At 37.7% G+C, this 14,670-nt stretch overlaps 1 protein-coding gene across 2 annotated transcripts; it reads right to left on the minus strand.

Annotated features, from left to right (window-relative positions):
- Positions 1-4,671: 4,671 nt before the first annotated feature.
- Positions 4,672-10,932, minus strand: LOC121516530. Of its 2 annotated transcripts, none has more exons than XM_041797868.1 (6): positions 10,851-10,932; positions 10,379-10,720; positions 9,960-10,301; positions 8,426-8,542; positions 7,780-7,844; positions 4,672-5,308 (listed from the first exon to the last, which is right to left on the minus strand). In XM_041797868.1, exons 1-6 carry the CDS (start codon positions 10,891-10,893, stop codon positions 5,165-5,167), a joined length of 1,053 nt encoding a protein of 350 aa, XP_041653802.1. In that variant the 5' UTR covers positions 10,894-10,932; the 3' UTR covers positions 4,672-5,164. The 2 variants fall into 2 exon arrangements, with proteins under 2 accessions (XP_041653802.1, XP_041653801.1); XM_041797867.1 differs by having other exon boundaries at positions 7,780-7,847.
- Positions 10,933-14,670: the final 3,738 nt, after the last annotated feature.

Consider the following 14,670-nt stretch of genomic DNA (forward strand, 5'->3'; position numbering starts at 1 on the left):
GTTTTTGATGTGAGACACATTTACACCACCAGTGAAGTCACCAACTGAGTTAGAGTTCCCGCCATGACTTTAGATGCTCCTAAACCAGTGATTCTCACCTGGTTTAGAATCAGGACCCACCACAACCTCCTCAAAGACAAATAGCAACCAAAATGTTTTGAATTTTTCAATCATAACCAATGTTTTTAATGAAACAATTTTTGCCCCATATTTTGTTTCCAGGCAGATATCTGAATATGGCTTGGCAACTCACTTTTGCATCACAACCCACCTGTTGACAACCAAGGCCCTAAAGTACACAAAGAACATATTGTTCATCAGTATGAGTGGCTTTGCTATGAGGTTGACTTTCTGCTTTGTTGTTTCCAGAGGAGACCCACCTCACCCCAGATTTTCTAGAGTTACTGCAGCTCTGACAAGTTGTAAAATATTGAAAACTTTAGAAATGTAGTTTGACAATACGTAGTAAAGTGACCTACACAGACTCATTCAAAGTGTTAAGTTAACTGTATAAGAGATGGATTAACATTGTAAATTTGCTGTATATTTTACTTTATTATAAAGGTGTGATTTTACCAGAACTACCTGGTGGAAGATCTATTCTCTTGTTGTTCTTGTCAATAAGGAAAGATAAAATTTTACTGTACAACTCCTCAGTAACTACTCAATACTTAAAAAAACATTTTAAATCAGATACTTTCTACTTTTGCTTGATAAGATCTATAGAACTTTTTTTTTACTTAAGTACCTTTCAATCCAAGTTACTGTACTTTTACTTGAGAATTACAGTTGCGTACTTTTTCCATCTTTGGGTGTGACGCAGAATGCATAGTGCATGCACCATGGACATGTTGTCTATTACTTTATTTCATTTTAGTTTCAGTTTACCAAAAAACATTTACATTTTTTAATGTTATTTCATTCATTTTCATGAACTATAAAAACCTTGACTTAAGGATTCAGTATTACTGGAAGATGTAGTACAGCAGCACAGAAAATGATCAAAAGGTATGTTAAGTTTATCTGAAGAGATAAACCACAATGTGTACCCAGATGAATCTGTACCTACTCTAAATTTGAGTGATGCACCTTTTAACATCTGATTTTTAAAAGGCATCTACTTCTAAAAAGAATGCCATAAAGGCTATATTCCCTAAAGACATTTTTACAGTAAATTAACAAAACACATAGAGAATTGTTAAGTGCAGTCTTTAAAAACAGTAGTATATATCACATTTGTCTCATCAGGGGCTTTGCCACACCATTTAACAGTTCTGCTGCAGCAGGATGCTACTTAGTTGCTTGTTCTGCAGAAATTTGGAAGGACATTTTATTTTACTGTATATCTACTGCATGAAATAGATGTGCAAAGAATATATGTTCTGTAATCAGTTCCTTTGACATTATTTAGAAAACCAGTGATAAAAATGATATGTATGATAAGGGCTGAATTTAATGCATAATAAGACTACATGGTCTATTTTTTTCCCCGGCCTCACACTTCTTTTGTTTTGACTGTTTGCGGTAAAATGTAGAGCTGCAGCGCTGGGCAGTGAAATGCGTGGCAGGAAATACTTGTGCAGTCATTACAAAAGGCCTAAACTAAGGGTTAGAATAAGCGTGTTGCCTCATGAGGCAGCTGTCTTATCTAGAAACAGACCTCAAGGCAGGAAGCTTTCACATTCAGTCTGTGTAGGTACAAAAAGGTGTTAAAAGCTCATGCATGCCACTTTTTCCATCTTTTGTCTCTTGACCAGTGAAGCTTTAGTCAAACTGAGTCATTTCACATTTATTTTATAATTTAGAACATTAATACTACCTTGATTTTGTTATGAGATATTGCTGTATTTTCATGTGTTGTAGAAAGTCTTTTCTGAAGTCAGTGCTTACTTTACTGTCTCTAACTGAACCATGAAAGTAAGTGTGGCCCCTCTTAGTAAAATTAAAGCATTTGGCAAGTCCTTGGCATAAAATATATGATAGTATTAGGTCTAGAATAGGTTGGGTGAATTAACAATATAATGTTTAAAACAACACTTTAACTGCAATCTATTTTCTTCAGAGCATTTCCTGTTTCAGATCACTGGTTCATATAACACACGGTGCATGGAAGTATTCAGACTCTCATCACTTTAAATGACTGTAGCATCATGCTGTAACATCAAAATTGAACAAATTCATTATTTCTCTCATCAATTCACTCTTTACACAATTTAAAATCCACCATGACAAAACTGAACACGGAATTTTTATTTCTGTTGATCTATTTCAAATGTATTAAAAACAAAAACACTGAAATTTCACATGACAAATATTCAAACACTTGAAATTTAGCTTGTTACCCCATGGCTTGGTTTTGGGTCTGATATGCATTGTCAGCTGTGAGGCCTTCTATAGAGAAGTGTGTGCCTTTCCTAATCATATCCAATCAATTTAATTTACCACAGGTGGACTTCAGTCAAGGTGTAGAAACATCTCAGCAAGGATCAAGAGAAGAGGAAGGCACCTGTTTTCACTTTGTCATGATGGGGTGCTGAGTGTGGTTTCATGCGAGGACCAATTTAAATGACTGCAGCATCAGGCTGGTACATAACAACAATGAAACAAATGAAGGAGGAAGTGAATGCTTTCTGAATGAACTGTGTCTATCTGCCAATGAAATTTGAGAAAACATCAAACCTACTTTATTTTGAATTGAGCTGAGTTTTTCGATGGTTGTGATTCTAGAGAATTAGATCTGATGCCTCTATGTGACCTACAAACAAGTCCATCAGAGACAGCCAAGTTTCTTTGCATATTGTAGAACAAAGCAAATAGATTACCTTACTTCTTTATTTTACCTACTCTGATGTGATAATAGAGGAAGCTTTACAGTTAATGAAGGCAGAAAGACCAACAAACAAACAGAAACTGAAGCTGCAGTAAAGGCCTGGCAAAGAATCTCTAGAGAGGAAAAGCAGAATTTAGTGATTTGGCTCCAGTTTTCAGACAGTCATTAAAGGATTCTCATCCAAATATTTAAAAATGTGGTTAGATTTTTAATTTTGTTAGTTTGTCCAAACATGTTTGAGTCCCTAATGATGGAGGAACTCTGAAGAAAATGACTCCAGTTCCTAAGAGATAACTGCCATTTTTTTTTTTTTTTCAAAATCAAAGCTTTATTTAACCAGGAAAAACCTTGTTGAGGTGTCATGGTCAAGACAGGCAGCAGCACTTATGACAAAGTAACAGACAGAGAGGAGTCTTCACCCATTTTTGCAACATTTTTTCAAGATTTGACCAATTTTGACATCTTTTAGCCAAATTGTACTACTTTTAACCTATTTTTGCTACTCTTTAACCCTTTTTACCACTTCCCATTTTTTCCCACTGTTTTGCAGCTTTCCACCCATTTCTGCCACTTTTGCCCTTTTTTTTAACCTTTTTTGTCTTTATCAATTTTTGCCACTTTTATTCAGTTTGCTTCTTTGAATCCATTTCTGCCACTTTTGCCACTTTTTTCTAATTTCTCCCTTTTTTGTCAATTTTTGCCCTTTTTTAATTGTTTTGCCTATTATGGCCTCTGTACACCATTGTTTATTTATTTATTTATTTTTTACCAATCATTGGCCCTTTAAAACTGCTTTTAACCATTTTGCCGCTCCCCCATCCCCATCTTTGCCTTACTTAATCCTATCCTTACTAACCCATTTTTTTCAGTTTTAACTCTTTTTTTGCCTCTTGAAAGTATTAAAATACTTTCCACTTTTTTTTCTGTCCCTTTTTCTTTTTTGTTTTTTATTTTCTCATCAAATGTGACATAAGGTGACACATACACAGCAGACATTAAAACTTTTAAGCTATGAAGCTTTAAATGTTTTATTTGAAATCTATGACAATTCTGAATAGAAACAAAAAAATAATGTTTTGGTTGCTTTTCAAATATTTTAAGAATTTACTGTAGATACAATAGTAATTCAACAAAGGTAAATGATGTTGACACATAGAGATCAGTGACACTCCAGCTTTACCCCTGTATGTGTCATGATCCAGGTTCTGATTTGTTAGGTTATGAGTTTTTCTAGTGTATTTCCTGTGTTTAGTTTTGATCCCTCGTGTTTTCCTTGTTCTGTGATTTCCATGATTGGTCAGTTCATTCTGTCAGGTTCACAGGGAAAAACTCAAAATGGAGGACCCAAAAGCAGATAACACAAAACTGATTTAATTAACAAACAAAAGAACTTACTACAAACCAAAACACTGGAATCAAAGTCTATGAAACAAAACAAAATCTACAGGAGCACGAGGAAAGCACAAGGATAAACACGAGGAGTAACAGGTAGAGAAGACATCTGATGAACCGACCCAGACACAGGGAGACACAGAGACTAAATACACTGGGAGTGATTGCACTATGGGAGACAGGTGTGGATAACAAGACACAGGTGAAACTGGTGAAGATAATCAAAGTGGTGGGAAACTCAGGCAGGAAGCAAAACCGGAATCACACACAAGGGAAGGCAACTACAAAATAAAACAGGAAACATGGAACCTAACACAAGAAGCACACGAGGACTGAATGACAAAACTAAACACTAGAAGCTGAACAAAGGAAACTCAGGAGGAAACAAAGAACCAAACACAAGGAGGGAAACTAAAACACAGGGAGGAAAACTGAACATGAAACACAAGGAGTAAAAACTTAACATGAAACAAGGAATAAACTGGAAATACAAGGAGTAACTCAACATAAAACACAGGGAATAACCTAAACATGAAGCACAAAATACACAGAAACACAAGGACTACAAGAAACACCTAAGAACTAAACACCAGAAATATACAAACTAGGACACCTAAATACAAGGTAAAACTAAAAACATGGAAATCACAGAGCAAGGAAAACACGAGGGATCAAAACTAAACACAGGAAATACACTAGAAAAACTCATAATCTAACAAATCAGAACCTGGATCATGACAGTATGCACCATGCCTTCATTTTATTATTTCATTAAGAAATCCAAACTATATTACAACAGCAGATCCTCTGTTTCCATTTCTTTAGTCTTTCTCCTGAGTTGCAGCTTGTGGCTGCTCACTCACCAACATCATGACATGAACATGTTGACGTGTATGCTTGAAGCCTCTCTCCATTTTGACGTTCTCAGGCTTCCGTTCTCCGTTACTGGGATGGGTGGTGCTGTTTGCCCCTCCTCACGGCTGAGTACACACATTCTTGTGATGATTCTCTGGTTTTCTTCACATTTTTGACTTTTCTTGCAGAGAAATTTAGTGCTGCGTAGTTTTCTGCCTCAGTGTCTCCATCCTGCAAATGACAGTTTTTTTTTACTAGTTTGTATTTTACATGTTGTTAAGCCTTATATATTTCCAGCCATGGGGCAGCGTCCTCATAGTTGCATTTAATTACTGGCAGCGCTCATATTTATCATCACCAAGATTGCCCTTGAGTTTGAAAATCTCGTAAAACCTCACAGAACTAGAAGCCGTACAAAATACAACACTGTATGTCTTAATGAAAGAAATAATCTGATTGGATTAGAGGCATCCCATTACCACTGACAGTTCTTACTGTTACAGAGCACAGCCTTTGTCTTCATTAATATAACTCACAAAAAATACCCCTTATAAACAAATATAAATGAATGTGCATAAAAACAAGAAGCCGTTATGTGTCAAGTGCAAGGTCCTACTTAAATAAGTTATAACTTATGATGGTGCTTAATGCTTTACTAACTTTTAAGGTGTTACACCAACTGAGATAGAGGCAACAAAAATAGCTACTGAGGGTATTTTTTTGGATCCTAATCTCTGAAAACAGGATGATGATGGTTTTGTAATGACAGTGAGCACTGCCAGCTCCAAAAATGGCAGCTTTGATCTAATCTTTCCTCTCCTTGTTGGTCATAGAAGTGTGGTTTATTTCACACTTGAGCTTTTGATGAGTTCAGTATCAGCACTGCAGTGATTATCTTCAGCCTCAGGCAGTTTTGATTCTCAGTACATCACTCATTCTCTTAAATGTGTTATATCATGCAGAATTTAAGTATAAAACAAGAGTAAAGTTATGAAATAGTTTTTGAAAAAACAAACTACATTCCCACCTAAATTCATTCTGTACTCTTTATTTAGAATGTGTGATTGTGTGCTGTGTAAATAAAAACAGAATGTAAACATCATAAACCCATATTGTATTCCTGATACAACATAAACAATAATCAGATGTTCAAACTGAGACCTTTTCCCCTCTCATGAAATATATTATGTCTGTAAAGTGTTCCATGTGAATGCAGCAGACAAAATAAAGCAGTTTTTCCTTGAAGTGTTTGCCCATAGAACTTCAAGTATCAGAAAGTTAACAGCTCATGTTGAGTATTGATTATGAGACTGGTTTAACAAAGATGTTTGATGGCATGTTTGCCAGTTAAGTCTTTAAGAATGAATACAAACCAATGCCTGTCACATCTTACAGTTAGAGATGCCCTGCCCACCTTTTCAGATAAAATCCAATTGGAAGTTGAGTAACCATCACCAGTTGTGAATCTGAGGGCCAAGTGATAAATTGACGCCTTGTCCACATGGAGATGAAAACGATATATTTCCGTTTCGTTTTGAAAAAGTTTTCTGTAAATACAGGATCGTTTTAGGAAATGTCCTTGTAAGCATGGAACCACTGAAAACGACTGAAAAAGCTGTAGTATATATGGCAAGCCTTCAAGTGGTGCTGTAACACTGCCACGAAAATACACCAAAAGAGAGAAGAAGATTACAGAAAACTGCTACAAACTTACTCCTAGTTGCCCGTCTGGATGTTCTCCGTGGTGGATTTAAGAACATCTGGTGTCTGCTTTCTCGGTGGTGGTAAAGGAGCATTAGATTTTGCTGTAAAAGCCATAATAAGCTCAGTAGCCTCACAAAACGCTGTTTCCATGTGGATGAAACACTTATACGACAAAAAACTTTTGCGTATAGTTCCTGAATTTGTCTCCATGTGGACGCCTGAGTCTAGGGCTTCTAGAGCAGGGGTTCTTAACCTTTTTGACCTCGGGGCCCAACCTTTCCAGTAAAGAGGGACCCAGGGCCCATTCAAATTTTAACATTGAATTGTTAATCATACTCTTGATTTGATTTGTGTTCAATAACTACATCTAATGTACCTACAGGTGATCAGACAGAAGAGGAAGAAGAAAAGAGACACGAGCGCTGCTGTGCTCCTGTTAATGTATGAGTATTTAAGACAATAACAGAGAACGATGCCTGTCTCTGCAGCCTTATGTGTCATATCAGTGAATATGTGAAATTACATATTACATATTGCATCATTATAAACAACTCATTCATTATTAACAAACTTATTCATAACTTCTGCTCGCAGCTGTCTTCTTCTGCTTGTTTGAGCTTGTTAGTCAACTGACTGACACATTAAGATAAGATAAGATATTCCTTTATTAGTCCCACAAGGCGGGAAGGTGTATTACAACTGAGCGTCTCGCGGCCTGTACTTACTCCTCGCAGCCCTCACGGCCCACAGGTGAAAAAAATGATTGTTTTTTTGGCAGGCTACTAGCAGGCGCTCACAGCACAACCATGGGCTGTGGCCCCATGGTTAAGAATCACTGTTCTAGAGTGAAGGCAGAGGTATTTCTGTGATCAGTATCACCATAATCTGAAACAGATGCTGGTCAGAGAGCCAATGTGAAACCGTCAGTAACAAGCCGACAAGTTTGGATTTGGAGTAATGATTGTAAAGTTATGACTTGATAAATTAGTGTTATTTACCAGGTCAGTAGGTTGCTCCACTATTGTTGTGTCACATCCAGGATGATGAGAAGCTCCTTTTGCTTCTGCTAATGAAAGAAAAAGTTTCAGGGAGTATGGACACACTGTGGTCTAATGTTGTAAAAACATCACTTTTGTTAAACTCAACCCTATTATCTGTTCCTCGGTTCAGTTTACTTATCCAACCTGTTATGTGCTTAAACTGTTGTGATATCTGTGAGTTCAGATCAGCCTAGTAGAAATTGCAGAATTTTTAGGTGCAGTTTTCAAATGTCCCCCATGACTCTTTATCTTTTGGCAGACTTTGCCAAAAGATTGATCTCAAAAATAAAACAGTACGGTTTCCTTTCTGGTACAGATCTCAAAAATGATTGATAATTTAATTAGGGGCCTCAAATTATGTTTCTCAAGGCTGAAATAAATCAATTACTTCTAGTACTTGCTTTAAAATGACAAGAAAATAGAAAAAAGTGTTTTAACAAATGCAAGTTAAGGAAACACATCAGAGAATATTTAAGGGTGTTGTTTAGTCACAGGAATCTGATTCAGGCTTACCTATTATCCGAGGTATTATCCTGTTAAATGTACTACCTCTTCGGAGCATGACCCATTCATTTAAATATCCATGTGTATTTGAGGAACCTACCTTTGCAATGTTCGCAGGCTCTGTTGTGACTGGCACGGATTAAAAGGACGAGGTTGACAGTCAGACAGCAGGCCAACAATACTCCAAGTACAATAATGATGAGATAAAGCTCTGATTCTGAAAAATACAAAAACAAAAAACTGCAATCACAGCACTGAATCTGTGTGGATAGGTCTCAGTCAGGCCTGTACATCTGGACTCCATTTTACTCCATTCTTTGCAAAACAGCTCAAGCTCTGTCAGGTTGCACAGGGATCGTGCGTGAACAGCCCTTTTCAAGTCCAGCCATAAATTCTCTATTGGATTGAGGTCTGGGCTTTGACCCGGCCACTCCAGAACATTCACCTTGTTGTCTTTAATCCATTTCGGTGTAGCTTTAGCTGTATGCTTTATATCACTCTCTTGCTGGAAAATATATCTTCTCCCAAGCTGTAATTCTATTATAGACTGAAGGTTTTCCTGTATTTTGCCACATTCATTTCATCTTCTACCTGTTTAAGCTTTCCAGTGCAGACTGCTGAGAATCATCCCCACAGCATGATGCTGCCACCACCATGCATTACAGTGGGTATTGTGCTGTTGTGATGATGTGCTGTGTTTGGTGTCTGCCAGACATACCACTGCTCCAGTTGTCTTTTTTCACTTGCCCAGTAAGGCAGGGATGCATTTCCAAGTGGACTTTCAGCTCTAGTATCAAGCACTCGGCCATGCAGTGACTGGTGGGGAGTTAAACCATTAATGTGCTGCTCTCAGTGTGTTTTAAGGACAGCAACTCAAGCACATGAAGTGACGAGATGCACCAGCATGTTTTATGCTTTACACCCTCAGAATAGTCATAGGTGTCTTGGTTGACTCTCTCACTCTAGTCCCCTTCTTGCACAGTCACTCAATTTGTGAGAATGGACTGATCTGGTCAAATTCACACATGTGCCATAGTCCTTTCATTTTTTGATGATGGGTTTAATTGAACACTGGGGATGTACAGTGCCTTAGTAATTTTTTAGTATCTGTCCTCTGACTCATACTTTTCAGTAACCCTTTCTCTAAGTTTCTTGGAGTGTTCTTTTAACTCCATGGTTTAATGGAAGCTAGGAATACTGATTAACCAATGACTGGACCTTCCAGACACAGGTGTTTTTATACTACAATCACTTGAGACACATTCACTGCACACAGGTAATCCCAATTTCACTAATCGTGAGACTAGCACCACTCAGCTGGACTTCTGTTGAATTAGGTCAGTCACTGAAAGGGGTGAATATTTATGCATTCAATTATTTAACATGAAATGTTTTTGTTTAATTCAAATTACTTTGTAGAAATCTGTTTTTCACTTTGACATTAAAGAGTAACTGTAGCTGAATTATTTTGACCGTGATTGATTTATAACACATCCAAGTGGGTGAATGATTTTTGGTGGCACCATGGCAGTGGCTAGCAAGAGACAAACCATACTCACTAAACTATTGAAATAAAAATGAAAGATACTTCTAACTAATAATACAGTCATATTAAAGGACATGTAAAGGCTTACTTGTCTCCACTGTTGTTCCTTCACCAAACAGGACTTGTCCACATGTGACTATAGCGCAGTAGTACGTCCCAGCATCAGACGAGTTGTGAATGGTTTTGGACAGACTGTAAACACAACTCTTCTCTTCTTCATCACCTCTGTCACTGTGAGAGTAAATAACAGCTGGATGGGATTCTCCTGCTCCAGCTCTGAACCAGTACACACTGTGTTCACCTGGACATTGCTTTCTGGTTTCTTTGTTCATGGAGGGAAGAGAACATTTGAAAACCACAGAGTGTCCCGACTGGATTGATGCTTTCCTTGGGCTTTGTTCCACGATGACGGACTTCTCCTTCGTAACATCTGTGTGAACCAATTAAAAATCATCAAAGCAACTATAAGAAAATTTATTTGTTAGAATAAAAGTTAGCTAATTTTACCTTTAACAGCCAAGAAGATGCCATTGATGAAATCTTGAGTATAAGCAGTTCCAGTGTGGCAGAAGTATGTTGCTTCATCCTCCTTGCTGGCATTTCTGATGGAGAGCAAAAAGTGATCCTTCCCCTGTATGACTTCAAAACGTTGGTTATTAAACTCTGCAGTCAGCGAGGTTTGAGTAGAACTTCCTGAAACAACTTTTTGGACCATGAATCCAACCGGCTGCTTATACCAGTAGAAGAATCTGCCTCCCCCATAGTTTGAACATTTCAAAGTGACATTTCCACCGACTTCAACCACAGTCAGAGAGATCTTTTCAGGAAGTTTTGCAGTTTGAATGAGATCTGAATATAAAAGACACACCAGAATACAGCACAAGTCGATGCATAAAGTATCTGCCTTCAAGATATCCTGTCTTTTAATAGCACTTCAGTTCACTGCAATCAAGCACACATTTTAAAAAAAAGCACTTACGCAATGCACAAAGAAGACTCAAAGCTGCCAGTTTTCTGATCATTGTGCAAAAAAACCCTCTCGTGTCTTGCACAACTGTTATCTCCTCACCTATATGAAAGTGTAGTCAAAGACCCTCAAGACCTACAAAGCAGAAATCATCCTGATTGGCTGAAATGCAGGAAATGACTGGTCAATAAAGGAAGTCCGTTAGAAAGTTTCAACATTATTTTGATGATTTTGTGGTTGTTCGTTATTGTTAGACTGGTTGGTATATTTTCAAAGCAACGCCGTTTTAAATGTATTTCATTTTTTATCTTTTTTTGTTATGTTTTTTTTTTGTCAATACAAACTTTTCAAACCCATTTCACTGTGTGTAGTGGAGCAGACACACAGCACCACTTTTTAAAAGCTTTTCTCTTTCATTTTGTCAAAAACATACATGTAAAGAAAGAGTTATAGTGTTTAGAAAGTAGATTGCTAGATTTGTAGTTTTTAAAAGACCTCTTAATTCCAAACATGAGCATAACTTGCGCAGCATGTCTGCCCTGAGGGATGTTGTTCTAGAGTTTAAATAAAAAGTTGACAAAACTCAAAAAACAGCAAAATAATATATATGAAACTATACCAGATGATCTCCTGAAACCTGATCCAGCCAGGGCCCAAGGGGGAGGCAGAGATGCACACAAGTTATTTTTTGCAAGTCCAAGTCAAGTCTCAAGTCTTTGGTCACGAGTCCAAGTCAAGTCTAAAGTCACTGATGTGTGCAACTTAAGTGCGACTCAAATCTAAGTCGTGGACTTGAGTCCCCATCTCTGGGGGGAAGATCCTCGCATGACCTGATCCAGGCCTTGGGCTTAGACAGAGAGTTTGTACCTTTGAGTGCAAGCAAAAAGAAAACATTTTTGTATTTCTGTTCATGAAGTGAAGCTATGGAACAGTTTAAATGTGGAGCTTAATTAATTTCCAAACATTTTTAACCACACCCATGACACTTTAAAGGGTACATATTTTACCCTTTTAAGACAAGTTTATATTGTTCTCAGAGGTCCCAAAAACATGCCTGTTAAGTGTGTTGCTGAAAAACACTCTATTATTGGATTTTTGCATGTCTGAAACCCTCTCTGTGTCAGCCCTTCCCCGAACGAGCTGTTTCTGTGTCTGTGGCTTTAAATGTTAATGATCTGTGGGACTTTGGCCCTGACCACACCCCTCTCAGGAAATGGATGTGGCACTCCTGATGTTACAATGTTACAGACACTTCTATCCAAAGTTAAGGGCCTGACTGGGATTTGAATCATGAATCTCCAAGATCAAAGTCAGCAGGGTAACCTGCTGAGCTATCGAGCATCTCGGCTGGCAGCTGAGAGGAAGATCAGGAGAGAAGGGCGGAACTTTCTTCCAAGCAGGGAGGGCCAACTGAACCTGGAGGCGGTGCTTACTCTCCACATGAAGTCATGAGGGGAAAATCAGAACGGCTTGTTTCAGCGCACATTTTGCAAAAGGTGGAGAAAGAGAGGGGAGGAGGAAATGGATTATCTCGCACTTCAGGGGAAAGACCTGAAAAAGTGACTTTTGCATAATATGTCCACTTTAAAGGTGCAGTTTGTAAAATTTGGGAATATAAGAAATTTGTGTGTATTTATAAAGGGCACATTCTTTACCAGATGAGCTGCTATTTGTGTAAAAATTTACTTGCAGCTGGGACGTTGTAATGAATCAGTCCTGCTCTGACTAGTTCATAGGGCTATTAGTACTGACACACAAACTGTGATTAAGGCCCAAAGTAAATGTGTGCCATTTTTAACACTGCATCAATCAGAAAGCTTTGTTGTAAGGTGCACGGTAGTTACAATGTTACAATGTCACTAAGTGGACCCTTTTATCCAAGGTGACGTACATCTGACAGGTAGACAGGTGTTGCAGGGGTTAAGGACCTTGCCCAAGGGCCAGTAGAAATATCATTTGAAAAGGCTCTCCTTTTCCAACTGTGCATGTAAGCACGGTGTACAGCTCTATATGAGATAAAACAAGACAAATTCAAGGCTGTAGTAGCTAGATCTGTCCATGGAAAATTAATTATTCTCAGCACATACCTTCATTATAACAAAACTGAGCTAGCAAAGCATTTTTGTATTTATAAGTGTTGTGACATGGCGCTGCCACCCTATGATGGTGACGAAAAGCAGATTTATTGATGAATTACTCTCATGCACCCAAAGATGACATAAATGCTGTGCATTATTATGAAAAAAACACTTGAAAAATCAGTGAATAATCAAAAAAGTCTGAAAAGTTTGATATTTTGCTCATTGGTCGTCTTCTGAAGTTAGCTTCAGAGATGAATTTGATCCTTTGTCACACACTAGCATGATTTACTGAATTAAAGAAGCAGATCTCAACAAGGACTCCAGCTAGAAGCTTTGCTCTTAAACATTCGGCTGATGTCTAAGTAGCACTGCTGCGTCACCAATGCGTCTGAATGAAAGGTGCTAACCACAAACAGGTTGAATAAGAACATGTAGTCCTCGAGTTTGCTCTGACCAAAGTATCACATAAGACTCTTGACTCTCAGGGGACCTGTATTTGGCCCACCCACAGAATTTGCTGGGTCCCTAAAAAACCTAGAGAATGGGCCCTCCATGGTCATGATGTATCAATGATGTCAATGTATTTGTGCTGGATCAGCAACATTGGTGCTGACAGGTACCTTATTTTAAAGCTGAAAAGTACATCAAAATATTGGGTTCTGATGTTGAAATTTATTGTTTTACTCATTTTTTTTCCATCTTCAACTCCTTTTTGCCTCTTTTCAACCTCCATTTAACTATTTTACAGACTTTTTTTCCACTACAAACCCATTTTTGCCCTTTTTTGCCATATTATGCCGCTATTTTTAATGAATTCAGCCACTCCTTAACTACTTTACACCATTTTGTACCCATTTTTGCCCTTTTTTCAGTTTTGTATTCCATTTTTGCCTATTCTGACCTTTTCTCCACACTCTTGTTCCCTCAGTTTCCACCACTTTTAATAAATTTTTCCACTTTTTATTTTTTACTTTTTGTAACTAATTTTTGCCACTTCATCCTATTTTTGCTTCTTTTAATCTTCACCACCGTTTTGCCTGTTTTCACCACTTTTAACCCATTTTTGTCATTTTTTTGGCGCTTAACCAATTTTGCCATTAAAAAAAGTTCTGCCTCTTAACCACATTTCACCACTTTTTTTGTACATGTTTTCCCTTATTAACCTATTTTTGAAATTTATTGTGCATTTTTTCCCCAGTCACCTGTTTTTGCCACCTTTTGACTCACTAACCCTTTTTTTAGCATGTTTTGCCCATTGTTGCCCCAGTAACCTATATGTGCCACTTCTTGCTCTTTTTTGCCTAACTGACCCATTTTTGCAACGTTTTCGCCCTTTGTTGCCTTTAAACCAATAATTGCCAGTTCATCCTTTTTTGCAATTTTTTCCTTAACCAATTTTTGCCACTTTTTTGCACATTTTTGCTTCCAACCCAATTCTGCTACCTCTTACCCATTTTTGCCCCATTAACCTATTTTTGCCTATTTTTGCCTCCTTTTGCTCATTTTTTGCCCCATTTTCAACTTTTGCCCATTGTTGCCTCATTAACCCATTTTTGCCACTTTTTTGCATGTCTCTGCTTTTAAACCATTTCTGTCACCTTTAGCCCATTTTTGCCTCAGTAACCTATTTTTGCCAACTTTAACCCTTCCCCCACTAACCCTTTTTCTTTTTGCAACTTTTTGCACCCCTCATTTACCCATTTTTGCTACTTTTTTCCACATTTGTGCTTCCAACCTAATTTTGCCACTTT

This window comes from Cheilinus undulatus, linkage group 10 (assembly GCF_018320785.1).
Source record: "Cheilinus undulatus linkage group 10, ASM1832078v1, whole genome shotgun sequence".
NCBI lineage: Eukaryota > Metazoa > Chordata > Actinopteri > Labriformes > Labridae > Cheilinus > Cheilinus undulatus.